The sequence below is a fragment of the Cottoperca gobio genome, chromosome 15 (assembly GCF_900634415.1).
Source record: "Cottoperca gobio chromosome 15, fCotGob3.1, whole genome shotgun sequence".
In the NCBI taxonomy this organism is placed as follows: domain Eukaryota; kingdom Metazoa; phylum Chordata; class Actinopteri; order Perciformes; family Bovichtidae; genus Cottoperca; species Cottoperca gobio.
In genome coordinates, this window is record NC_041369.1 from 9,864,674 (window position 1) to 9,892,049 (window position 27,376).

Genomic DNA, 27,376 nt, shown 5'->3' on the forward strand with positions numbered 1-27,376 from the left:
CATCTTTGATCTGCCATTGGGTCCTCTCCCTGTTGCCTGCCTGCTCTTCAAACTGTGGCAGAGGCAAGTTAGTGATTCATTTTTGCATTTGCTCAAAAAGAGCCTTCTGCCAAAGGAAATGGAGACGATGCCACACAGAACTGTGATTACAGAGAGGATTTCTAAAAGCCTTTTGATTTCTCTGATCATAGATTTAATCAGTCAGTGGCAGTGAACTTCCTGGCTTGCATTAAAATAATAGTTCAACATTTAGTGTGATATGTGTTTGTATATAATATAAGCGTTTTTTTGCCGGGTATTAGACTTAAACATTGATACCACTCATGGTTTTACAGTGACAATAGAAGCAGCGGGTTAGCTTATCTTAGCATAATGACTGCGAACAGGGGGATCTAGTCTGTCTCTGTCCAAATGTATATATCTCCATAGTAGCGCCTCTATAGCTCAATAATAAACAAATTGTCATTTGTTTATTTCATACAAAATCCAAAGCGTACAAATGAGAAGTTGTGGTTTTAAGGAGGCAGAGAACGCTATCAAAGCTCTTGTGTACTTCTCGACAAGAAAGAAGATAAGTGTATTGCCCAAAATGCTGAACTATAAGTATTTGAAAGAATAGGAGAGGGCAGAAATAAATGATTAACACTAACATAAAGGCATATTTTCTTTATTGAACACTGAATAAACTGATTCTCATTTGTGGTTTTATTATGTTTGTAGATGATCAAAGTTCAGATCTGTATCCATTATGATTATGATTAGGTTGTACACAAACTGACATTTACTCTATAATATTCAGATATGATGACCCTTCAACACAAGTCTGGATTCTTCAACTGTCAGAGGAGCTCTTCTACAACATTGCCAGGTTCAGCCACTGTGGATCAAAACACAAGCACATGTCAGTGTGTGGGCCATAAACCATTGCTTTGTATTTTTGTGTCATTATCACAGATGGGCTCTTACCTCCATCATTCCCAACTCTATCTCACCAGACCCATCCTTGTCCATGGTCTTGAAGGTCTCTGTTGTAAATAAAACATAAGGTATGCATGACAGTGAGATAAAACAAGCACGCAATCGTAAAAGCTGTGACCACAGATGTGCTTTCTTTCTTTCTTTCCTTAGGAAGCTTCCTGACTGAGTGAAAGGACACGGAAGTATCTAAGTGACAGCCATGATAAGAGCTGGTTGAATTCTCTAAACACGCCTTCAAACCCACACACTTGACCTCCATGCCAAATGTCAGCGTCTTAGGGCGTAAACTGCGTCCGCTAAAGAGTGGGCACATTTTTGTTTAGTGTGACCTATAGAGTTGCTGCTTGCAGCTGAAAATGTGGTCACGATGATAAAAACTCACTGAAGAGTGACTCCAAGCGGATCAGGCTGCACACAAAGTTGTCGAAGTCAATGGTGAGGTTTGGTTCACTGTAGCGGGCCACAATTATCTGATGCAGAGAGTTGTTGAGAGAAAAACCTGCCGAGATGAACAAAATAATGAATTAAGAAATAATACTTAACAGCACACAAATAAATGTACTGAACATTAATATTTTTCTGTTGAGATTGTTCCATGTAAATCTCAGTTTACTCAAATCCAACCAGTATCCTCCACCCTATTGTCCCTCTCACTCCTTATAGGGTGGAGGTCGATGACTGTAGAGAAATATAAATTGCGAAATGGACTTCTCACCGGCATCCTCAATAGCCATCCGCATCTCAGAGGCGCTCATACAGCCACTTCCGTCTACGTCTCTCGCTTTGTACAGATCCTAATGGAGAGCCCAACAAGTTAATACGTCCTATCATCATTCCACTAACAAACTTTGTAACACATGGTATGTTAATGTCAATACAAACAAATAAGGAACACACCAGGAACTTCTCAATCTTTGTCCACAGGATCTTGAATTCAACCACTCCCAGCTTTCCGCTTCCATCTTTCTTTAAAGAGTGTGTCAAGGAAAGTAGTAATGGAAGGAGTAATGTGCAGTAAACTAATGCTATGCAAGCTACATTTGTCCAAACACGCAGAGCACATTTGCAAATTCTAGTGGAGATTCAGAGATCCAAATGAATTAGTGAGATCTAGATAAGAAAATGTATACCGCTTTCATGTCTGTATTCTAAATATGTATTCTATATTATATCTCTTATCAAATCTCAAAATAAAAGGGGAAAACAGGATGTTAAGATTTGAATTGTGTGGATTTATCTTGACATAACCGAAGACGGGAAGGAAGGATACGTCCAGCAGATTGATCATGTTGCGACAAGTCGTCAGGCTGAACCCACTGGTTTTTATGTCCTCTCCTGAAAATGATTAAAACACAGGGGTGACGTGTGGTGAGTGTCAGGTGCACATACATGCACATGCTGAACTAGACTGCAAGAGGAGAAAGAAATAATTTGTCGTACTCTTCCCCACCACTCGGTTGAGGATTTTCTGCAGCTCGAAAGCAGAAATCTCCACATCCTAAGAAGCATATGACACGGACACATAGTAGATATTAAGAACAATGATTTCAGACCACAAGATAATTGATCTAATCTTAAGAATACTAACATGTCCGGCAAGCTGTCCAAACAGTCTCTTGAATCTGTCACCGATGTCATCTTCATCAATATCAATCTAGAGATGACAGAGTAATCATTTCCCCCTTCTTTGTTAAAAATCAAAAATAATCTCAAATGTTTATATATCAAAGGGGTATAGTTTTACCTCCTCAACATGGCAGTCCACAGGATCATCGATCTCTCTGAAAGCAGCGAGAAGTCAGGGTTATACGATCATTTTAAATGATTATCAATGTTATTTATCGTCATGAAATTGGATTATTTGTGTAAGGAACATACTGGAAAGTGGCATCTTTCTCAGAGAACACCCGCACATAAAAGTCTCCGTTCTTGTTGGGCTCAAAGGTGGAGGGAATGATGAGGTATTCTCCAGGGGGAAGGCAGAAGTGGTTGCACACTTCTCGCAGGTTGATGAAGGTCTCGGAGCGCGCTGCTGAAGAGTTGCGCAGGAAGAAGTTTTTCTTCAGGTGCACTTGCTTTTGGCCATAGTACTGGAAAATGACACACATGCAGTACGGTCACATGAGGGTGCCTTATGCCTTCCATCTCACCTTTTCATGATGGAAAATGTAACAATAACGCATTGAATACTCATTCTTCATGAACAATAAGTGCTCCCAGCAACATGTTCATGAAGTGTCTTCATCTTTGTATACATACCTCCTCCGGCAGCTAGAAGACATAAACAAATAAATTGTCAGCATATTTGCAACTGCTCCATACAATCACAACTGACACGAGTATTATCACTTACATCTGAAAGGCGGCTCCTTACCTCGTAGATGGCAAAGCCGACGGTCTCCATGTCCTGCCCCATTTTCCTCATACGGCGCCTGTTCTTCTGCATCAAGCCCACGATGAAGGTGCACCCCTCCTCCCCATCATCAGAGTCATCATCCACCTCTTCCAGCTTTATGACAAACTGAGGATTCATCCAGAAAGAATCTAGGAAGGAAAGCAAGGGTTAGCAGCGAGCTGATCAACAGCATCACAGCAGCCTATACACACATACACCAGTGCTGCAGGGGAGATTTAGAAACTGGTCGTACTTGGAAAGTTTCTGCAGCCACCAGCTGACACGCCCCTTCTCCACATTTCTTCAAACTCTGACTCAGCCCATTTCTTATACTCGTCACCTGTGAGTGCATCAGGGGTGAGGTTGCAGATCTCAAGGCGAGAATATTGACGGAGGAAGTCGGAAAATGACATCCTGTGGACAAAACAGTAGGAGGAAACTAAAAACAAATCACATCCTTTACTTTAATTGCTCTTTTCCTCTCACAGGTGTATTAACAAATTAATGGTATTTTAGTATCTTAGCAGTGGCAAGGGTCAAGAGGAGAGAAGTAGTTTCAGCGAGGTTTACCAGAACTCCCCGTCCTCGCAGCGTTTGGTCAGCCTTGCCCGGTCACTGTCACTCACATATCTCCACTCAGAAGACCTAGATAAAAGTGCCAATATATTCTCAGTTAGAAATCGTTTGTGTAATGAGGTTAAAACATGAAAGATATAAACCACAAGCCTGCACCTAACTGAGTGTCACACACTCCACCAACACCTCATGTGCAAAAATAAGCTTTAAAGCCAGAGTCTTTTTACCACAGGATTTACCGGCCATTCCACTGGGTGTGTATGTGTCTCTGTGTGTTACATGCACCACAGAAACACATACACTTAAAACCCTCATCCAAACAAAGGACGTAGATGTTTCAATTAGGCGGGTTCCTCTTATGACAACACAAAAGGCGTTATTGGAAAAACACTTTTATAGGAAGTGTTTGTAAGCAGTTACAATTAAAATTAATATAAGATTCTAAATATACAAATGTAATTTTAGTTAAATTCTAACCTCAGACAGTGTCGGGGGAAGCTACTTTGAAAGCATAAACTACCATTACTTCACAATGGAAGAAGTTGAACTACAGCAAAGCTACCCTAAAGAGAAATCTAGTTCGGTTAACCTAAGCAACTTAGAACAAGTAGTTCAAACTACCTTGTAAAAAAATTAATACAAAATGATACTAAAATCTAAAACAAAAAAGTCACATGTCAGCAAAAAAAGCAACTTATTTAAGTTTATTTAAAAAAGTGCCCATATGTTCACAGGTCATACATAATATACATGTAGCTGAAGAACCAACAAGCTACAGCAAAATGTAGTTAAACTACTGGTTTAACTGGAACATTGAAGTCCATCCAACAGTTGAGATAGTTGTAACATATCCGGACCAAAGTAGAGGACTCACCAATCAACTACGTCAGCAACCCTAGAGCCACATGCTGCTAACGTCGCTAAAAACTAGAGAAGTACTCTGGAGTAGCTGCCAATGATAACTACCAGAGTGAATTTAAGAGCCAATATGAACAAATTCATTGCACAATACTCACTTGTCACTCCAGGCTCCATTCCACTCCACCTGACCCCATGGGTTTCTAATCCTGATGAGCTGCTCCCTGCCTCCTCTGTACTCCACCTGACACAGAATGAGGTCAATTAGTCCAAACCAGAAAAGAAGACACAAAAGGGAGACCCTAAAAGCAAAATAAATAGTATAAAAGGGGTAAAACTAGCAAATAAATAATACCTCAGTTAACCAAATTGTAACATCTATTACAATATACTGTACATGGTAGACACTGCAGCTTCACTTGTACCTGGTACATCTGTGTGGTTTGTATAAAGACTAGGGCTGCAACTAATGATTATTTTCATTATTGATTAAACTGAATAGTGAGAAAAGTCCATCCCAGTTTCTCAAAGTCCAAGGTGATGTCTTTAAATGTCTTGTTTCCTAAATCCCAAAAGATCTTGTCGAGCGACTAATTGATTAGTCGACTAATCGTTGCAGCTCTTATACAGACACATTTCCTCACCTGCTCCGCTCCTGTCACTGAGTAGGCATGGCCCTTCACCAGTTTGCGATATGTGACGGCTTCTGAGTCAGACGCGCTGGTAATCTGGGATGGAGAGCAAAAGCTTGTAAAGTAAAAACCACCAGATATCACCAGGACACCAACCTCCCTACATGTGAGTGAAACAAGAAGCTCAAACAAACGTCAATGGAGCATCCCAGAAGCGAGCCTCTGTCCAAGGCCTTCTTAATGATTTTGAAGAGGTGGGGATCTGCTTTTTGTAATTCATGCCTCTCAGCAATGCCTCCAGTGAAGTCCTCGAAACCCTCAGTGGTGCTGCCCCCAGAAAGAGCCTCGTAGCATCCATTTATCCTAAAGAAAAAAAGAGTTCATGAATGACGAGACCAGAAAAAGAGATACTGAAACAAACATAAAGTATTGAAATGCTCCATTTTTTTCTGACTTGGCGTAGGCCTTCTCCAGCAGCGCGCTCCAAAACTCTGAACCCTCCTCTGAGTGAACAAACAGCAGCTTTCCATCTTTGGTAGGCAAGAGGTCATCAACCACCACATCCACCCACTCGCCAAACTGCCAGAACTGAGAGCCACAGAGAAGACACGATCCGAAACATCAAACCCCATTTTAGCTCTGAAAGAATGAGGCTGTGGTGTGTGTCAAAGTACTGTACCTCAAAGTGAAAGATGCCAGCGTAGTTCTCATCAAAGCTTTGGTCATGGGGGACAACACGAGACAAAACCTGTTTGTTGAGAGTCAGGGAGGCGATAGCTGCCAGGAGCCAGCAGTCACCTGAACACAAGTTAACAGTGTTATAATAACAAGGATTTAATTTAAGCAAAGTATTGGCTATTGTCTGGTCTCCCTTTGCTCATTAGACATGTGCAGGTATTCTGCCAGACAGGTGTGGACAGAGAAGACTGAAGGAGTGACAGCTGATGTCAGTGCACAGGCATTTACCAGGTGTTATGAGGTTTTGATTGATACTGATATACATACATACATATGTATGTTACTGTATTCACATCTGCTAACTGCTATCTAAGATAAGCAATGCAAAAGTATTCATTCAAATATTTGAGGATGGAAATCAATGTGTTCTTTGTAGAATACAGTAAATATCTCATTGTGCCATCAAAATGCATTTGAATGTGATTCGATAGGAAAATTACAAAAGGGAAGTTTTAATTTGTGCAGGTCAGTTTTAAAAGGTAAAGAATAGATATTTTAGGAAGACTGTGTGTGTGTGTGTGTGTGTGTGTGTGTGTGTGTGTGTGTGTGTGTGTGTGTGTGTGTGTGTGTGTGTGTGTGTGTGTGTGTTACTCCCCATCACATAAATAATTGCATTTTAGAGAGAAGACTTGATATAAGGTTAGGGAAGGTTTCAGGTTAGAATTAGGTTTTAGTGCGTGTGCGTGTGAGTGTGAGTGTGCGTGTGCGTATTGCGTGTGCGTGTGCGTGTACGTGTTTGTGTTTGTGTTTGTGTTTGTGCCTGTGCGTGTGCGTGTGTGAGTGTGTCTCACCAAGTGCTCCTTGACAGATATCAGTCCTGGAGGCATTTTTAACTATGAATTGTGGATTGGAACACAATTCCTGAATGGAAAAACAAGAGTAACAAATTAGTCAAGTCACCTCTGTACATTTGTAATAGTGTATTATAATTTCATGCTGCTATCACTGTTTTTATTATGTGTTTGTGGAGTATAACGACAATAAAGCTTATTCTATAAAGTGTATGTCTTTGGGTCCTGACCCACTGCAGGAAAATAATGTCCAGTTTTAAAAAGTAGTAACTTAATCTTTTGGCAGATATTTCCATATTTATTGTACCCACCGTGGGTCTTTTCCATTTGATGCCCCGAACTTTGTGGGAATTTGGTCCAAGTTCTTTGAAGCCTAAGGACGAGGGCAGAGCTTCAAAGCAGTCATCCTGAAACAGCTGGCCTCTCTCCAGACAGCTTCTCCTCAGCACTTCAAAGTCCTGGTTGAGGTATTTCACCGCGTGAGAGTTGGATCCTATCCCTTTTGATTTCTCTCGGTTGTGCTGAAGTTTAGCTGCAATGCCGGACATTTTAAGATATTGTAAGAGTCTCTGTCTGTCTTCGACTGTCTCCTAGTGTGTGAGTGTTGTGTGTGTGTGTGGTTAGACAGGCTCTGTGTAGTATGTGCAGCTCAACTGTCTCCACACCCCTTATTGTTCATACCAGACAGAAAACCTGCTCTGCCTCACCTGCTTCATCCAGCCTACTCTACATCTGGCTTTGATTGATGGCCCATGATTGGCCCACCGAAGGAATGGATGTGTGAAATGTGTGCTGGTCCACAAAACATTTGATAGGTGGAATTAAATATAAATAATATTTCTACCTCATCTGATCCTACTAAACACCGCAGTTACTGTAATTGCATTAATTTCTTACTATATATATATATATATAAACAGTCCAGAGGCCATAGTTTCTTTATTTTCTATTATTTGACAGAAGTTTTGCAACAACTAAAATAGCAAAAACATCATTAATAGGAAAATATTTCCTACGTTGAAAAGGATTTTAAAAATGAAATATTACACTTGAGAGATACGACATATCTAAATGTATACAGTATGTTTGACAAATATCATTTGAATTTACAATTTGATGATAGCGTGCATATGAAATGTCATTGGGTTTACTTAATTTGTAAAAATAAAAAACATTTGTGAATTAAATGCATTTATTGGTAATCTTCCAGCAGATATCTCCTAAGTGTCCTCGCTTGTCTTGTATCCAGAGCTAGTAGATTGCCAGGCACAGCCACTGTAAAAGAAAAACAAAATTATAGAACAAGCTAAACTAGAAGTGCGGAAAAACCAGCAGCTTTTGTTTTTCTCCCACACACCTGTTGTATATCCAGCTCAATCTTCCCTGAGTCAGCTCTCTCCAGAGCCTTAAACATTTCTGTTTGAGAGACAGGAAGAAAGATGTTGGTAATGTCAACATGCCACAGCTCTCAGATCCTATTATATTGTTGTGTTTGCTGACACTTACTGAAGAGCATTTCCAGTTTAATGAGACACCCAACAAAACTGTCAAAGTCTATGGCATACTGAGCATCGGCATAACGACTGACAATGGACTGCAGCACAGCACTGTTGACGTGGAAACCTGGGGAAGAAAAGTAGCCGTCATCATTTCCTGTTAGCACATAGGGTCAGTTTCATAGAGGTGGATTATTTCTCATCCTGGGGAAATATAGTTTTTGAAAGGTATCTGATATTAGCCGGGTGATAATGGAAGAGTTAAGACACACAGCCTCGCCCATGCTTGTTTTGTTCCTGCGGCAAAGTATACATGAATCTGTCTGCAGAGAGGGAGTCCTCTAACTGGCTTATCCAGTGTACACACACACACACACACACACACACACACACACACACACACACACACACACACACACACACACACACACACACACAAACTCTGTCCGTAGGCAATATATCTAAATAGATCCTTTTGATTCTTATCAGGAAAACAAATATTATGCCTAAATTTCAAACCATAAAATCTGTACTTGCAGAGGATGCTAGTTTTGCAGAGAAGCGTATCAGAAGCTGTAAGATTATAATAAATAATATGACAAATGAATGGTCTTTTAGAACATAGCCAGGCTGCCATCATTGTAGTTTATGAGATTCCCCCCGTGATAATATGTGTTACCTGCTTCAGTGGCGGCGCCTCTCATCTCGTGGGAGCTCATGGTGCCGGAGTTGTCTGTGTCATGATTCCTGAAGATCTCCTATATGACCGAGGCAAATGTGTTGTGTTAACAGACAGGTATTCCTACGCGGGCAACACTCATTTCAAACCGCATGAATCACAATTTACCAGGTATTTCTGGATTTTGCTCCAAAGCAAATGGAATTCCATCAGTCCCAACTTGGCACTTTCATCTTTCTGAGGAATGTTAAGGTTTATAAAAACCTCTTCCTGGAATATGAATTGAATTGATCGTTCACATATCTTAAGTCCATAATTATAATGCACCCAAATCCCAGAATTTCCAAGTGGGAGGACAATTCATTTTGTAAAGAGGATACATCCAGCAGACTGACAATAAGGCGACCTGTCTCAAGACTGAAGCCATCTGTCTTGATATCAGTCCCTGTAAGAAAGTGACAACATAACTGGCTCCAACTCTGAAGTCAATGAAAATAAAAAAGTCTGCGCATCAATATACATGTTAGAGTCTGATGTACTCACGGTGAGAGACAATGTTGTTCAAAATTTGAACCAGTTCAAAGACCGATACCTCCATGTCCTGTTTGAAAAATGTACATTAGAACGTGTTTTAGTTTGTAATCCAGGTTTAGAGTTGTTTATGCATTTCATTTACTCAATAGTTATCATGCTGCTCTACCTACATTGCCAGCAATCTGCTTGAAGACCTGCTTGAAATGAGGATCCACGTCACTCTCAGATACCTCTTCCTGTGACAGGGAGACATAGATCAGTCACTAATGTCACATAGAAGCTCTGGCTCTTCAAATATTTGGCATTTTCAAATATTGATGGATGTTGAATTCAACCCATAGTGTATTAAACATTAAGAAAAAAGCAATTAATTTGCCACAATCAATGTTATTTCATTTAATCTCAGTGGAAAGAAAATAATGGCTTAAAAAAAGTGACTGACCATTTCATAATCCAAAAGCAGTTTATCATTCTGTGAATGTTCTTACCTCCTCTATTTCGGCATCAACGTCATCCTCCAGTGGACTGAAACAAAATTGAAATGCATAGCTTGAGCTGGCTTGTGAGCTTTGTCCACTAGATGGCTGTATAAGCTAAAGCTGTGAGCTCTACGTTATCCTGCAGATGACAGTCAGTCTGTATATGTTACTGGAACACAAATACCTGGTTGCAGCCTGTTTCTCTGAGAACACCCTGAGAACGAAGCTGCCATTCTTGTGAGGCTGGAAGGTTGAGGGAACTATGGCATATTCTCCTGGAGGGAGTTTAAAGCGGTCGCACACTTCCCGTGTGTTGATGAAGCTGCTGCTCATGGCCACAGCTCTCTGTCGCAGCAGGACATCCGGACCCAGGTGAACATTGGTGCGGCCTTTGAGCTGAACAGTAATAGGAGAAAAGGTATTTTTATTACTGGTATGTCAAACAGCTACCCAGACATTTGCAATGCAATCAAGCAATATTTGTGACACCTTCTATTTTGCATGTAAGTGATCATTGCTGGCATGTAACAAATACAGACCTCATCGGGAACCTGTAAAAAGAAAACAGACAGAGAAGTATTTTAGAAAATCAGTCAATCTTTTTAAATAGCCAAATACAGAGTACTGCATTTGAAACATCAAATTATTCTGGGACACCTTATAAATGGCATAGCCAATGGTTACAAGGTTGCGGTCAAGCCTCTTCTGCCGTCGTCCGTCCTTTTGCATCAACCCGACCAGAAATGTGCACCCATCCTCCTCATCCATGGGATTGTCATCCACATCCTCCAGACGCACCACAAACTGAGGGTTGGAGGAGAATGTGGCTGGAACACACAAAAGTTGAATCCTTCATTCGAAGCAGTGTAACAGAACGTCTTGCTCAGACGTACACATGGTTTCTCTGCTACCTTGGTTATTGCGGCAGCCACCAGCAGTGGAGCCCACCCTCCACATCCCTTCAAACTGGTAGTGGTTCCAGTGGCCCACATCATCATTCATGAGCGTGTCTGGGGTCAAGTTACAGATCTCCAGCTTGGAGAACTGCCGGGTGAAGTCTGAATAGGACATCCTGAGTAGAGGAACACATTTCTCAACAAAGATCTTTGTATGCATCACTTTGAGTCTGAGCCTTAAAGGACCAGTGTGTAGTATTTAGGGGGAAGGGTCCGCTTCACGGAGTCCGCCATGTTGCACCGCCGTGTTTCTACAGTAGTCCGCTACGGAAAAACCAAACCAAACTCTAGAGAGGGTCTTTCGCGTTTTTACATTACCTGAAGGCCAGTTTTCTGACATACTTGGGAAGGTAGGTGTGAGCGGTGAGGGGTATTCAGTTTGCCACTAAATCCTACACACTGGACATTTAAAATTTGCTTTGCTGATGTAGGAGATTATCAATCCACATTACAGCATCAACAAAATATCTGAAATTACACACTGATTGTCATGTAAATGAAAGATCATCTTTGTTGCTGTCCTAAATGCCAGTAGGCATTAAGGTCAGTAAGTAAGTAAGCAAGTAAATGAAAGGCCAAACACAATGGATTTACCAGAACTCTCCATCGTCAGCCACATGGTTCAACTTTGATTTCTCATCTTTACTGACGTGGTTCCATTCACTGGATCTGATTGTGAAGAAAAGTCATGCTTTTAGGAAAATCCTGGAAATAACCAATGACAGCTGATGGTTAATGGATCTAGAATGTAATTATTTACCCATCACTCCAAGACCCAGTCCACTCCACTTGACCCCATGGGTTCCTGATGCGGACCAGCTGAACCAGCCTGCCTCGATAATGAACCTGGGAGAGAGAGCAACAGTGGGCAATATAATTTGCATGCAGTAAAAAAAACTAAACAGCTTATTGTTGACAGTTTAAATAAATCATATACCTCCTCCGCACCAGTGACTGAGTATGCATGCCCCTTGACAAGTTTGAGAGCTGTAACTGCCTCTGTCTCATGGGCACTGGTAATCTGAAAACACCAAGAATCAAACACTTAAATCTGATGATGTCAGTACTTTAATACTGTTGGTGTGTTTTCTTGTAGGACAGCATGCAAATTAGTATGCAAATAAGACCTACGTCAATGGAGCAACCCAGCAGTGAACCTAGCCCCAGGGCTCTCTGCATGATTTGGAAGAGCTTTGGTGAAGCTTTGTCTAAGGTGTATACTTCTGCAATCCCTCCTGTGAAATCCTCAAAACCCTCAATAGTGTTTCCTCCAGACAGGGCCTCATAGCAGCCATGCACCCTGTCAGACACAGAGGGATGTGGACAGAATCACTAACTATAAATTGTAAATTTCCACCACATTAACGTTTTGATCGAGCAAAAGATATATGAGGAAGAATCCATACTTAGCGTAGGCCTTCTCCAGCAGCGCGCTCCAGAACTCAGAGCCCTCCGCTGAGTGAACAAACAGCAGCTTTCCATCTCTGGTGGGTAAACGGTCATCGATAACCACATTCACCCACTCACCAAACTGCCAGAACTGAGAAGAACATTTTTTTTCCATTATTAAACTCAATGTCAAATACTTTTATGACTCACAAGCAAAACGATTGTGTGAACCTTGGATAATATGTTCTGTGCTCTGCATGTCACTACACAAGCAATACAGGGTAACTGCTTTAAAATTCAGATCAAACTGTATTTCATTGTTTTTTTTAACCTAATGCCATGATGATTTGGTCATGAAACACTGCTACATTATTGTTATATTATATTATATTGTTGTTGTATTGGCTCAAATTTGCTGGATTTGTCTTTATGTATGAAACCTCAACCTCTGACTTGTGGTGTTACTGGAGGGACTGTTGAAGATGCAGGCACAGTATATGTTCTTCCACGTATGGTGAAGTGTTGATCAGGTTTGTCCGAGAACAAGTAGAATGATATTGACTAGAAATGACCTTATTAACATAACTTGTTTTGATATGAGGAACTTGAACAGTTACAGTGCACAATGGGAGTTGACATTTTGACTGATGCGGTTGCTAGATAGATCTTTATATTGGCTCCGAGTATCTTGAATTTTTCCTGTACCAGTTTGCATGTTTTCATAAAAAAGGCATCATTCTATGGTTGAACATGGCAGGAAAAAAAGGCAACAAAAAAAAAAGAAAATAGAAAAATGCCCTCTGAAAGATCAAAGTTAGTGGTTAAATGAGAAAGGCCTTTGACTGACCTGGAAGTGAAATATCCCGGCATAGTTTTCGGTGAAGCTCTGTCCATGGGGCACCACGCGAGCAAGGATCCGCTGGTCTAGAGTCAAAGAGGCTATTGCAGCCAGAAGCCAGCAGTCGCCTGCACACAGTAAGAGCAGAGACATGCTCTGAGATTGGACAATATGTGGCGTTCACCACATTGCAGTAAACAGCATGTGGCAACAAACCACGTCTGTGATAATTGCTTCTGACAAGCTTAATGGCAGAATGGGTGGAGGGTTTAGAGCAGGAATGTTTGTGGTTACCTTCTAAAAAGCATTCATCCATCCATCTGTTCATGCAATCATTTACCCATCCTCTCTGTCTGCTCACTTACCCAGAGCTCCTTGACAAATGTCCGTCCTTGTGGCTCCATCATCAATGAACTTTGGGTTGGAGCACAGCTCCTATAAAGAGCACCAAAAAAAGATGAAATAATTTACCGTATTATACTACTTAGATGGTAGGAGGAAATGCCATGCAATGATTTTGATCTGATGACTCAAAATACACCCATGAAAAGAATGCACACATACATTTCTATGATCCAACACATTTAGGTGAATTCTCTCTCAGATATTATGTCTATGGTGAACTGAGTATGTAATGTTAAGATTAAATAGTTGCTATTCAGTTTAAGAAAAAAATACAAAGTCAATATCAAGCTCACCAACCACAGGATCATATTGCTGTACAAACTGTGTCACTTTGGTTTGTTTTCATGCTTTGCGTCTCTTCTCAGTGGCTTCTTACCGTTGGCCTTTTCCAAACAACGCCCCTGGTCTTGGATGAGTATGGTCCCAGCTCATTATAGCCCAGTGATTTGCGCTCAGCAGGAAAGCAGTTGTCCTCAAACAGGCGTCCACGCTCCTGACACTGCTGCAGCAGAGTCTCATAATCCTGCTGGGAGAACTTCACTGCTTTATGGTTAGTGCCAATGCCTTGTTCCCTCTCCTGCTGATGGGCCAGACGATCTGCCGTGGATGTCATGCTCGCCTTTCAAGTGTATATGCACTCCCTGGATGATGATTTCCCTCTTTGTGATCTGAGTTGACGTTCGCTGTCGTTGTCCCAGCCTCTCTTTTATAGCTGCCACAGGTGAGGGTAGGATTGGATGGGATCACAGACAGGGAGTGGCCTCCAATGGACAGGTGAGGTGAACAAAACAGACAGCAGCAACCATAAGCAAATCTGCAATGAGATGGCTGTGGCCACAGCCGAAATACAAACAGGGAGACGCCTAAAGGCAACTTGAAGCACCACTCATATTGTCTCATTATGATTATGTGTGTGTGTGTGTGGGGTGGGAAATGTATTGCTCTTATTGTTTCCCACTTCCTGATGGGTACATACCAAAAATAGAGGAAGCAAACAGTTTATTTAAATTGATCTGAAATGTGCATTCTGTAACATTGTGTTTTCAAAGCCTTTTTCAAAGGTTGAGGTGTTTTTGGAAGGGATTACATGTAGTGCATACCGCTGAGAGTTGTGAAAGAAAAGCTTAAACACATGAAATGAAGCAGGAGTTCAATTGAGCAAGAATAATAATGTGAATGACATTACAAAACTAACAACTAGGTTGTCTGCTAGGTCCAGTCTGCTTTGGAGCAAATACGTTATGCTGTTATATCATCTTATATCCTTGTTCTGTACTTACATCCTCAATGTTCAGCACAACTAATTCTTCGTCAAACATTTCTCAGTCAGTGATTTGATGGTTTAATCCGGAGCTGTTTCAGCTGTTGAATACAACACTGTTTGCTTCATAAAAAGATGATTCATGTGTAAGCCTCAGAAGTACCGCATGAAAAGGATGTGCTGCAAAGGTAGTGAATGGTAGAGAATCCACCCTTCTTTAGATTTCCTCAGAATGGAAAACAGAGAAGACAATGACTGTAACTGTCACTATAGACTAGGACTCACTTAACTAAAAGACCAGTGGCTGATTCTTCTGATCCAGTGTGCAGGCAAACGTGAGGAGCTGCACATGTTACTGCTCAAAGTAAATAAACAGTCCATCTCTCTTTTATATAATCTTATTCGGACACAACATCATAACCAAGAGCATTCTGCAGAAGAATCCTTTGGTTTCAGAAGATTATCTGGACTTTTGTTGACTTCAGAGCTGAACTGGGTGCTTCTGTACAACAAGAGCAATATTTCCAAGTGTAAACCATCCACAGCCAGTGGAATTACATTATGGAGTCTTCTATTGGACAACAGTTCTGAGGTTATCCACAAAGCTCGCAGGCTTAACTATTGTGGGAAGCTGGAAGAAGGGTGGGTCATCAACCACTGAATGTTTTGTGTACACACTATTGTTTGTGAACATGACAAACGACTACCAATTATAACCATAGGCCTCCTCTTTTTATGAGACACACAAAAAGGACATGAATATGCTATTTGTATAAGTTAAAACTCAACTTAATTTGTTCTAAAATGTAGGCCAAGCAGAAAAAATAAATATTGATTTTGTTATTGATCTTTCGAGGCGGTCTGCTGATATACTGAACAACAACAGCTGGTAGTACATTCAGCATTAAAAACATCTAACACTCCAATGAAAGCATTTAATGAGTTGTATATAAGCCATTGCAAACGATTGAACAGTCCTATCTTGATTTATGTCTCTTCTTATATTAGTATGCTTCATTATGGCTATAATGTAATGCTAGTGTTGATAGAGTGCATTATTACTGGCTTTATGTGGCATTACACATGATTAATTATGCATACTGTTGTCTTTACAAATCATCTATACATCACCAATTGTCATTATAAGTAAACGTACTGTTAGCCTTCTACATTCTCTACCTATTCTGAGTGGATTGGATGAATCCGGTGCTATATTGAACAAGGTTCAAAATGTTGCACCACTACCGTCAATATTAAACACAATAGAATATAAATATTTCTGACATCCCATTTGTTTTCGCTCTGTCTTATTGGATTTCAAATGTAAATTCGACTGCTATTATCTGGCTTTAATTTTTAGATGTTTACATCAATTACATTTTTACACATTGGACTTATTTTAGGGGATTTTCAACCACAATTCAAGTTGAATTGCATTAATTTCATTTTTGGCCACTTTCAGCTCACCAAACAAACACATTGACATAATAGTACCTTATAAAGTTGATACTTATTAGCATTACATACTGTATGGTTAGCAAACACCTATTTACACATCAACCATGCAGACGCAAAGCAACATAAGAATTGATTTGCTCTCCACCAGGTCCTGAGGGGAAATGTCTGGTTGCGAGCAATGCTTCTATGCTAACAAGTTAGTCGCTAACTTACAGTACAGTATAAGAAATGCTACATTCAACCTTTCAACAAATATCATGTTTTAAATTGGCATGCATTTCTGATTATAATGTAAATAAAGTGACACAAACTCCTGGCTGCATTATAACCAAACAAAAGATAAGTAACATCTGCAGATATAATTATCTCTCCTCAGCTTTCAGCCTGATAGATTTGGTTGCTGGTGACCTTTAACCTTTGCCGTTTTTTACGATATATTATCACTCAGGTGACACAGAAGTGTTTCACTTTGTGTTATCAAGAGGGTGAGAGTTGAATTTCACTGAAGTGACATAACTCCTTAACTGGAGCTTCTCCCCCAAAGCCGTGCAGTTGATACACAAAATAACACACACAAGTTTACTTATGTAATTGTATCGGGATTTGTCTAATGTATTGTGTTGTGTTCTTTTTGCACTTAGGTCATTTATATTTGCACTGATGTTATATGTGGTGTACTGTCTCCATCTGTGAGATTAAATCCACCAGATGAAGCGTGTAGTAATAAAAGAAACTGTGAACTGAAGACAAAAGTGTTTTTTATTATTCAAATGTGACATTTGTCACTGATGTAGTTTATTTCTGTTTATTAAATAATAATAATAATAATAATAATAATAATAATAATAATAATAATAATAATAATAATAATAATAATAAGCTTTATTTGTATAGCACCTTTCATACAAGAATTGCAGCCCAAAGTGCTTCAAAGCAAAAACATAACAATTAGTACAAGGACAGAATAAGAGCATTTACAGTACAATAATCACAGTGTTGATGTAAATGAGTCTGAAGTACCATTATAAAAATAGCCGAATTAAAATAGTATAAAATAGCAGATAAAATAGCAGAATTAAAATGCATTTTTACTTAGCCTATACTTAGGGCTAAAATAATTAGCTCTTCTTTTATTGGTATGTTATCTAAAATTTCAGTCTATATTATTAAGAAAAATATGTATTATTATAACACATTAATAGGAACAATCCTGACACGTTTTTGGATTGAAGTGGAACCTTTCTGATCGCATCTTTCTTCCTTTAATCAAAATTGATTTGGGGATACCAAATATTCATGTACACACATACATACATAAGCCCTGGAATAATATAATAACTACAATAGCATCTTGCATATCATATAAATGAATTTAATATATTATTAATAAATGTATGTATTGCCAATCCCATATACAGTTGTTAAGCTTATATTGATTTATTTTAGCTTTGTGATTAACAGTTATTATTCTAGTATTACTGTGTGTGTATTATTATTTTTAAAATTAAATTGAATAATGTTATATGCTACACTATTGTAAAAACGATTCAGTATTTATTTGTAAATTCAGTCTTCATTACCTCAAATTATAACGTTTATTTGATGTTTTTTCTGCCCTATTAAAGTTGTATATTTGATTTGATCCCCACTATCTTCAGCACCTCTAGCGGCAGTGTGCGGTGCTGGGTGTGAGCAGTGGCCCCTCCTCCTGTAGGGGCTGGTCTCTGGGTCTGTCCTGCAGTGTGTGCACTGGAGAGAGGGCTGGACCTGCACTCCTCCTGGCTACCAAACAGCCACTGCCCCACTTTCACAGATTTACACGATTAACACAATCCGACCAATTTAGAAGGAGCCGCAAGTTGCCTTTAAAGTGGTGGTGAGTGTAGTCGTCTTGTTTATTTCCTTTCACAGATTGGGCTAATTTAGCCAGTTTACAGTTAACGGTGCCTCACGGGTTTATTCTAGTGCAGGCCACCGTGCGGTGTGTTTGATTTAATATATTGCACGACGACTGTAACACTAATATGAATCTGTCATATTCAGACACACATTTAATTCAGATGTGACGTCATGTGTGTGATTGTGTTGTAAAGGATATGTTGTGAGAGGCTGCAGGCCAGAGCGCATAAAAAAGACAGGCCCACTTGTTCTAGTGAACAGGTGCTATAAACAATCTGAGCTGCATTACATGGCTGACATGCTGGTACTTTTTGATAGTTAGCATGCCTCTGAATTCCCAAAGCAACCAACATAAAGTAGCCTATGTGCATTTGCCTTTTTTTCTTTTAGAGTAGAGGGGACCCCAGTGTTTTGACAGAGAGGCTGTTGGTTGTGTTAGGGCATTGTTGAGGTTGTAGTCCTATGGATGACATCATTATCAAAGGAATGCCTGGTTCAGCTTTTCTCTGCCCGTTGGGGGAAAATAGAGATATCCTGTTGGTCATCAGCCAGCAGTAGTCTCTTGTCTAGCTGTTAGACAGAGCAGAGGGACATTCATGCAGACTCTCAGGGCATGAGGGGCCTCAGTGTCAGGGGGCTGGCCCTATCACAATGTTGTTGCCTGCAGAATTGTTTCTATCGAAAGCATAGCTTGTTTTTCACAGCAACACGTCACTTTTTTCTTTCTAACCCATTATAGAAACTCCATTTAAAGTCATTTTATCCTAATCAATCACCTCCTCACTGTAGCTCTATTCTGTTTACCCCTCCTTACTTCACTGTTTCCTGATCTGAGCTCATTAGGATTCTGTTCCAGTGGAGCAGATCGGTATACAAGATCACAATGTCACAGTTTTTCTAGCACTGATTCAGAAAGGGATAGCCAAGTAACAACTTTAAATCTAACAACCAGCTTCTTGATGTAACTGGTTATTTCTAACTCCTGGTTTCTCCTGGTCATCACAAAGCTATTATGTCCTCCCTGGAGACTTGCCTGAAAGTTGCTAAGTGCATTCAGGAGAGAAAGACCCCGACTGAGTGCTAAACACTAGTACATTAGGGCTGAGCAGGGTTCTGCAATTCCAGTCCAAATTACAGTATTTGAAAGAAAAAGCCCTTTACCTTTACCAGCGCCAAAACTTGATTGAATGACCTTTCTCTCTCTCTCTCTCTCTCTCTCTCTCTCTCTTTTTGTTGTCTCATTCCCCATCTCAGCCTGCCTATACAAGGTATCATATTTATTTTGTTATTTCTGTGTTTGTTGTGTTTAAGGTGGTGTCTATTGTCACATTCCTCAGGAATCAAAGTTTGATATTTTCTGTACGTCTATTATTTTCTGCTTCAGCTGCTGCTTACAGCACATTTACTTTGATTTTACATGACAATTATTTTCTTGCAGGATTTTGCCTTTTACAGGGCTGTAGCGAAGGACCGGAGACTTTTTAATTATATCTCATTTGAATTATTCAGTTAACTGCTCAATTCTATATTTTTAATTATCAGCAGGGAGGTCAAGTCCTCTACACACTGGCTGGAACAAAATTCTGAATCCTTGTTTTTATTTTTTATTATTTTGTTGGCCTCAAACATATTGAGTCTAAAAATAATGAAATAGCCCCATCGTGGTGTTGGTACTTGTGGAATGTAAAATCCCCTCAGTTTGCTAAACCTACAAATTGAATACATGAACAGATAGAACGCCAAGAACCCGATCTCAGTTTCCTCAATGGCCATTGCTCTTTGTTATAATTTATTTTAAGTTAAGCTTTGTGTTACTTTTAGGCTAACTGTATAATGTAGAATTAATTAGTCGAAGGCAGATTCAGTCCAACCAGCATGAAAAACCTAACCTAACATCTAATTTATCACTTTTATGACTATTTCTTTTCTGCACATGCTCCCACACCTGACTGCTGTGCTGTAACGCTTAGACAAGAGTGTGCCGCCGATTAGCTTCTTGCTATTTATAGACAGACTTGTGTATACTCACACTGCTCCATATTTTTATCTCACACTAGTATGTATCCAACTGGAGGGATATCCGCAACCATACAGGCCAACAGGCTGCGAGCAGAAGGCATGGGCTCCAAGGAGCAGGCTGTGCCCTTCTCCAACCAGGACTACGAGGCACTGAAGCAGGAATGTGTGGAGTCCGGCTGCCTGTTTGAAGACGACTGTTTCCCCGCTGAGCCTCCAACCCTGGGCTTCAAGGAACTCGCCCCAAATTCCTCCAAAACCATGGATGTGGAGTGGATAAGACCCACAGTGAGCAGTTACTTCTAATGCATAAAACAACAAACCACCCCCGACAGCCTTCGAAGTATCGTATTACAAAATAAATAAACAAGTCTCATCAGTCTCATTAAACAATGAAACAGAAAATAATAATACAAATAAAATGCATTCAAATAGCATAGTGTGAGTACAGTTAGGATATATCGCTCATCACCATCTGGTCTCTATGCCAAAGGCAGGTTTGCAAAATAAGAAATGAAATGCTGCTATTTTGAGAATTAAACATTATTTAGATCCTCTCAGAGTATGCTTAATTTTAACAGTGGCAACAAAACTGATATATTTAATACGTTAAGTAGGACACAAGATAACAAATATACTTTTTATACACCCTTATACAGATGAAACAATGTTTTTAAGACTCCAGACTGAAAGCTGGACACTTTATCATGATGAGCACAGTTCGTATGTAATATTTCTCAACAGGCATGTGTTTTGACTCAACAGAAGAAGCATATCATATAAACAAACATCATATGACACTATGTTATTTCTTGTCTGCAAACTCAGACAGAATAGGACAAGTAGGGACAGGAACTCCTCCGAACACTGCAGCTGTTGGCATCGCATGGTATTCTCTGACCACTCCCTCAGTCCGACATGTGTTTACACCGCTTCATTAAAACACAGGAAGTTGACTCGTAGATGCAAGAATAGCCATGGTATAAAAGATGTGTCGCCTTTTTAAAGGGGCAGTTTGAATTGTATAAGGTACTTATCCATATTGAGTGTACTATTGTGAGACTTTGGTGTTTTAAAGGGTTAGTTCGGATTCACCAAAGAAACACAATAACACAAACAGACTAACCGATCGAGGCAGAGGTAGACCAGCAGCACCTGTGTTCTGCGAGGTAAAATGACTGTTTTTGTCAATTCTGGTAGCTTTGAAGAGAGCATAGATGGATATAACGACTTCAGTTCCTAGTCGGAAAGAGCTGTCTGACGGCAGGGTAAAAGCGGTGAACATATTCTAAATATAGCGTACCTGACTACCATCGACTGATACAATGAGTATGGATAAGTACCTCACTCAACCCCACTTCTAATAATCCCAACTATCCCTTTGTAGATGATAAAATGTGTGAACTAGTCTGAATTCAGAAACTTGATTGATTTGATTGTCTTCACTCAGACATTGAATTTCTTTATAGGAACTGACAGATGACCCTCAGTTCATTGTGGGTGGTGCCACCAGAACGGACATCTGTCAGGGAGCGCTGGGTGAGCCCTTGTTGTTATTGTTAATGTTGAATCTGTCCTGAAAAAAAGAAAAGAGAGAGAGAATCAGATAATTGTTGCTTGATGCTTCTTCTCGCGTGCAGGTGACTGCTGGCTCTTGGCTGCCATCGCCTCTCTCACCCTGAACGAGAGGCTTCTTCATCGGGTTGTCCCACATGGGCAGTCCTTCCAAGACGACTATGCTGGAATCTTCCACTTTCAGGTATTTTAAGATCATCTTCCATGCTGTGCACTTCCTATCAAGTGTAAGGCAAGCAGTTTAGATTGATGGAGTTGTTGATTATTGCTCTGTGTTGCAGTTCTGGCAGTTCGGCGAATGGGTAGACGTTGTGATTGATGACAGATTGCCTGTCAAAGACGGAGAGCTCATGTTTGTCCATTCTGCTGAGGGCAATGAATTCTGGAGTGCACTCCTAGAGAAGGCGTATGCCAAGTAGGTATTAAAATAGCTTGCGTAGTTATTAAATAATTATCTATTTGGGAAGTTTTAAATCACATTCTGAAGTGCTGCTGTTGATGGCAAGTGTGTTTCTTTTCACACGGCATCAGGCTGAATGGCTCCTACGAGGCTCTGTCCGGAGGCAGCACCACCGAAGGGTTCGAGGACTTCACAGGTGGTGTATCTGAGATGTACGAGCTCCGCAGTGCCCCCAAAGATCTACACAGGATAATTGCCAAAGCCCTGGAGAGAGGCTCTCTGCTGGGCTGCTCCATCGATGTAAGTGCTGAAAGCGCTGGCACACCACCAAGACACGCGGATCAATGTTGCACCATCTTGAGAAAGCCAATAACATTAAAAGCACTTTGGTTTATTACTGTGCCAGAGAATTCATACTCAGATGCAGTAATCATGTTTCTTATTTTAATACAGATCACCAGTGCCTTCGACATGGAGGCTGTTACATTCAAGAAGCTTGTGAAGGGCCACGCGTACTCCCTCACTGGACTGAAGGAGGTCTGTCTGTGTATGACTCTGTTGTCTTTAATTGGTTTCCATTATGAATAATATTAAAAGTTGCTCATCAATCTGTGTTTATGTAGGTTGATTATCGGGGCAACATGGAACGCCTAATCCGAATACGTAACCCTTGGGGTCAGGTGGAATGGACTGGTGCCTGGAGTGACAAGTGAGTGTACCGAAGTATAATAAATGTCCCTGTGTACTTTTTCTGTCCCTAGTTTTGTTTGGTTATTGTGTTTTTTGTGAGTTATGTCTCTTACTGAATGTTTATTCCGGTCTTTTTGTCTGGTTGTGTGTAGTTCCCCTGAATGGGATGAGATTGACCCTTCGGAACGAGGAGACCTGCATCTTCAGATGGAAGACGGGGAGTTTTGGTAAGATGGGCCAGGTGCTGTTGTACTGTATGTACTGTAGCTATATTAAAGGACTAGTTTGACATTTTAGGAAATACGCTTATTCACTTTCTTGCAGAGAGTTACACGAGTTACATATGCTGTTAACAGCTCTACTGCATCTGTGAAGAAAGTTGTATAAAGCCTTTTGCGCGCTCCATATCTGATTAATTGTCTCAAGTGATGTCACCTGAGTCAGCGTCTGTTGGGGAGAAGGATAGCTTAGCTTAGCTTAGCATAAAGTCTGGAAATGGGAAAAACAGCTAGCCTGGCACTGTCCAAATGCAAACAAATCATACAAAATCCGAAATATAAAAATAAGTTTGTTCTGTTTTATGGGGGCTATATGGATTTATCAAATTATATATAATCAGTGAGGTGCTGATAAGCATAATCATTTTGATTTGTTTTACAGAGCCAGTCTAGCTGTTTCCCCCGTTTCCATTCTTTAAGCTGAGCTAGCCGGCTGCTGACTTTAGCTGCATATTTACCATACAGACTTGAGAGTGGTGTTGATCTTCTCATCTACCTCTGGGAAAGAAAGCAAATGAACGTATTCCTCAAAACTGTTCTTTTATAAAAGTTGCATTCAGGTTTCTGAACAACACATTTATTCCATTCTACCAGGATGTCCTTCAGTGAATTCAAGAGGCAGTTTTCTCGGCTAGAGATCTGTAACTTAACTCCTGACGCCCTGGGTGAGGACGGTCTCAGCCACTGGAACACCATGAAGTTCTACGGCACGTGGAGGAGAGGCAGCACCGCTGGAGGCTGCAGGAACAATCCCAGTGAGTCCCTGAATCACAGAAAAAATGCCTTTCAAGTCTACATGCTGACGTAGACGATGAAACGGGCTAATGCAAACGTATCATCTGTGCAGACACATTTTGGATCAACCCTCAGTACAAGATCACGTTGCTGGAGGAGGATGATGACCCAGAGGACAATGAGGTGGCGTGTAGTTTTTTAGTAGCTCTCATGCAGAAGGACCGCCGCAAATATCGGCGCCATGGTCAGGACACGCACACCATTGGCTTTGCTCTTTATGAGGTGAAAACAGAGATGGAAAATCAGTATTGTCCCCTTGCCTTTCTCATAGTTTATTCACATGTTTACATTCTTTTTAAATGTTGCCTCACCTCATTTATGTGTTTCCCCTTATCTTCTTTTGTGCAGATTCCAGAAGAGGTAAGCAACAAAGCATCTATTACTACCACTATTTATTTACTGCAGATCATGTTTTAAAAAAAGCATAATGGTTGGCAGTAATGTAGAGTATTTATGATTTGAATGAAATCGACTTCAAAACATGAAAATGTGTCTGAATCTGTTTTTTCCTACAACCTTTAGTACAAAGGCTGCAAGAATGTCCATTTAAAGAAAAACTTCTTTTTGAGCCACTCATCATGCGCTCGCTCTGAGACCTTCATCAACTTGAGAGAGGTGAGCACGAGGCTTCGTCTGCCCCCTGGAGAGTACCTCATCGTCCCCTCCACCTTTGAGCCGAGTCAGGAGGCTGACTTTGTCCTCAGAGTCTTCACTGAGAAGCAATCAGAAACTGAGTATGTGTCTTTTGCGTGTCTTTTAATGTCCGTTTATGTATTTGAAATTCAAATCTCATGCTAATATATTTTTGTTCATTGCAGAGAACTGGATGATGAAATCTCTGCCGATTTAGGAGATGATGTATGTGGCAGTATGACGTGACAAAATAAAATTTTACAAACTATACTATAGAAATAGCAGGAAATAGCTAGGACCCTGATTTATATACCGACGCCTTTTTATATTTGTGGTTTCCTACAGGAGGAATTAACTGAAGACGACATTGAGGACTCTTTTAAGTCCATGTTCGCACAGCTAGCAGGAGAGGCAAGTTCTAAACAACAGATCTGTCTTACTGTTTTGCATCTTTGTTTGCATTTGTATTTGTATTTTTAAATAATATATAAAGCTTAAAACATCCTAAATGGTATCACCCTTGTTATGGTGAAGATAAATTGTGCTCTGTGCTTTTCCAGGACATGGAGATTTCTATTCACGAGCTTCGGACCATTCTAAACAGAGTCGTCTCCCGGCGTGAGTTTTCTGTTTATTTTTAGTTAACAATTCATAGCTACTAGGTAATTGACATATAAATACTACATCTGCCATTACAGTATTAAATTCCAGTGTACTCCATTCATTTCCTGGGCTGCCTCTCTTACGAGCCTCTGTGGAACATTCTTTGCAGACCAGAGTGTTTCAGATAAGGGTTTTTTGTTTCAGACAAAGATCTGAAGACTGATGGCTTCAGTATGGAATCATGCAGGACCATGATCAACCTGATGGACGTATCCTCTTGATTAATCGGGCAGTAATGGATCAAAAACATAATAACATTGATTGTTTGTGTGTGTGTTTTCACCCCTTAACACCGTGTTTACCAGAAAGATGGTAGTGCCCGTTTAGGGCTGGTGGAGTTTCAGATCCTCTGGAACAAGATCCGAAAGTGGCTGGTAAGAACACATAAAATATTAACGTCAGAGGAACATTATTCACTCTCAGATTCTCAGTACTTCTACTTACTTTTTTGTCTCCAGGTCATTTTTAGAGATTTTGACCTCGACAAGTCAGGCGCCATGAGCTCATATGAGATGCGTCTTGCTGTGGAGGCAGCCGGTATACTGCCTTTGATTATCATTTCTACAATTATATACTGTACACACACTCACACTTGAGGAGTTTAAGCCTTTATTTTATTGTCATTGTCTTCCTCTGTAGGTTTTAAACTGAATAACAGACTGAACCAGATTCTGGTAGCCCGGTATGCGGAGAACGAGATGGTTGACTTTGACAACTTCATCTGCAGCTTGGTCAAACTTGAAGCTATGTTTAGTGAGTATTATTGTAATAGATGTTATTTTAAATGTATATTGTATGTTTGCAGACTATTATTAATTGTGAAAACTTAAACAGGGTCTTTCAAGCAGTTCGACAAGGAGGGATCAGGAGAGGCTGAGATGAATGTCACAGAGGTGAATTCTGTTACAAAATGTATTTATTTTTTCTTTTGAATCTTTACTGTTCATCTAACCTGATTTCTCATAATGCCAGTGGCTTTACCTGACAATGTGTGGTTGAAGAGGACCGTCTTCACTGGAGGAGGATAGAGCAAAGATACAGTGCCTGCAGATTGCCATGAACCTGGAGAACTGAAGACCCCTCAGCCTTTGCAACCCGTCAATCCTTTAACACATCCCACCTCAGCGTACATAAAGTAGTAAAATAGCTTTATAACGGGAATCCAAAGTCCAATCAAGCCAAGTGTCTCCCGGCCGGATTTTAGAATCTATGCAAACCTATAGTATGAAGCAGTCACTGTGTCATAGATCTGTCATCTCTGTAAAAACAGCATGACTCTGTGCATGACAAAAATCATTAGCTGTAATGTGCATTGTTGCAAGTTGATTTTGGATTTCAACATTATAGTTTTACTGTCTGTATGAATGTCAACTGATGTACTAACAATCATCTCACTAAATGCTGTTTCACTAAGGAATGTGAAAAATGCAAGAAATCTGAAGAAGTCTGTTACTGCAATGATTTAAAAGGTGAAGTGTTATAGTTCTTTCCACAATTATTCTGCACTCCGGTTTCCATTTTGTCCTGATTGTAGAAAAGATTATGCAATGGCAAATGATTACCTGTGTTGAGTTGGTAGTTTCATTCTTGCACCTGTAGATGGCAGTACAGACCTAATATAATGTCAGTGTTTTATTTAAATCTGATTCTAAAGTTTAGCCTTAATATATTACAAATGTTTTTCTTCAATTGAAGTTGAAGCAAAGCAGCTTACTTTACTGACATCTTAGCTTAAGGAAGCTGCTTCACTGCTAGTGAGAAATACTGTATCAGTCCACTGAAGTGACATTTACAGGGAACACATGATACTAAATGCCTTATGCACACACCATGTTATAAACGGCTATTAAAAATATGCCAGTCATGCGTTTTGTGTTGTGAATGTATGTCGTGCCTTCAATAAATATTGAGGTTCATGCTTTGAGTGTGTTCATGACAACATGAGTTTGACCCTCATTGGCTGC

The 27,376-nt window shown here is 40.2% G+C and overlaps 2 protein-coding genes across 3 annotated transcripts; one reads left to right on the forward strand and one right to left on the reverse strand.

Annotated features, from left to right (window-relative positions):
- Positions 1–853: 853 nt before the first annotated feature.
- Positions 854–14,406, reverse strand: LOC115020254 (uncharacterized). Its single transcript, XM_029450206.1, is given in 42 exon segments — positions 854–877; positions 967–1,025; positions 1,361–1,477; positions 1,694–1,772; positions 1,876–1,944; positions 2,249–2,313; positions 2,419–2,476; positions 2,567–2,632; positions 2,723–2,759; positions 2,857–3,068; positions 3,238–3,249; positions 3,353–3,522; positions 3,627–3,787; positions 3,944–4,018; positions 4,966–5,051; positions 5,452–5,630; positions 5,633–5,802; positions 5,894–6,027; positions 6,119–6,237; positions 6,969–7,038; positions 7,280–7,558; positions 8,232–8,243; positions 8,326–8,384; positions 8,475–8,591; positions 9,144–9,222; positions 9,312–9,380; positions 9,524–9,588; positions 9,687–9,744; positions 9,848–9,913; positions 10,166–10,202; positions 10,341–10,552; positions 10,696–10,707; positions 10,814–10,983; positions 11,068–11,228; positions 11,707–11,781; positions 11,873–11,958; positions 12,050–12,133; positions 12,244–12,412; positions 12,519–12,652; positions 13,349–13,467; positions 13,705–13,774; positions 14,121–14,406. Coding segments are annotated over 42 exon segments (4,332 nt in total). The 5' UTR covers positions 14,358–14,406.
- A 3,734-nt stretch (positions 14,407–18,140) lies between these two features.
- Positions 18,141–27,328, forward strand: LOC115020111 (calpain-1 catalytic subunit-like). Of its 2 annotated transcripts, XM_029450004.1 has the most exons (22): positions 18,143–18,339; positions 20,420–20,666; positions 21,848–21,917; positions 22,019–22,137; positions 22,235–22,368; positions 22,485–22,653; positions 22,807–22,890; positions 22,977–23,062; positions 23,196–23,270; positions 23,916–24,076; positions 24,169–24,338; positions 24,465–24,476; positions 24,639–24,850; positions 24,935–24,974; positions 25,095–25,160; positions 25,310–25,367; positions 25,557–25,621; positions 25,718–25,786; positions 25,871–25,949; positions 26,052–26,165; positions 26,247–26,305; positions 26,385–27,328. In XM_029450004.1, the coding sequence occupies exons 2-22, from the start codon at positions 20,421–20,423 to the stop codon at positions 26,409–26,411; spliced, it is 2,115 nt and encodes a 704-aa protein (XP_029305864.1). In that variant the 5' UTR covers positions 18,143–18,339; position 20,420; the 3' UTR covers positions 26,412–27,328. The 2 variants fall into 2 exon arrangements, with proteins under 2 accessions (XP_029305863.1, XP_029305864.1); XM_029450003.1 differs by having other exon boundaries at positions 18,141–18,339; positions 22,485–22,890.
- Positions 27,329–27,376: the final 48 nt, after the last annotated feature.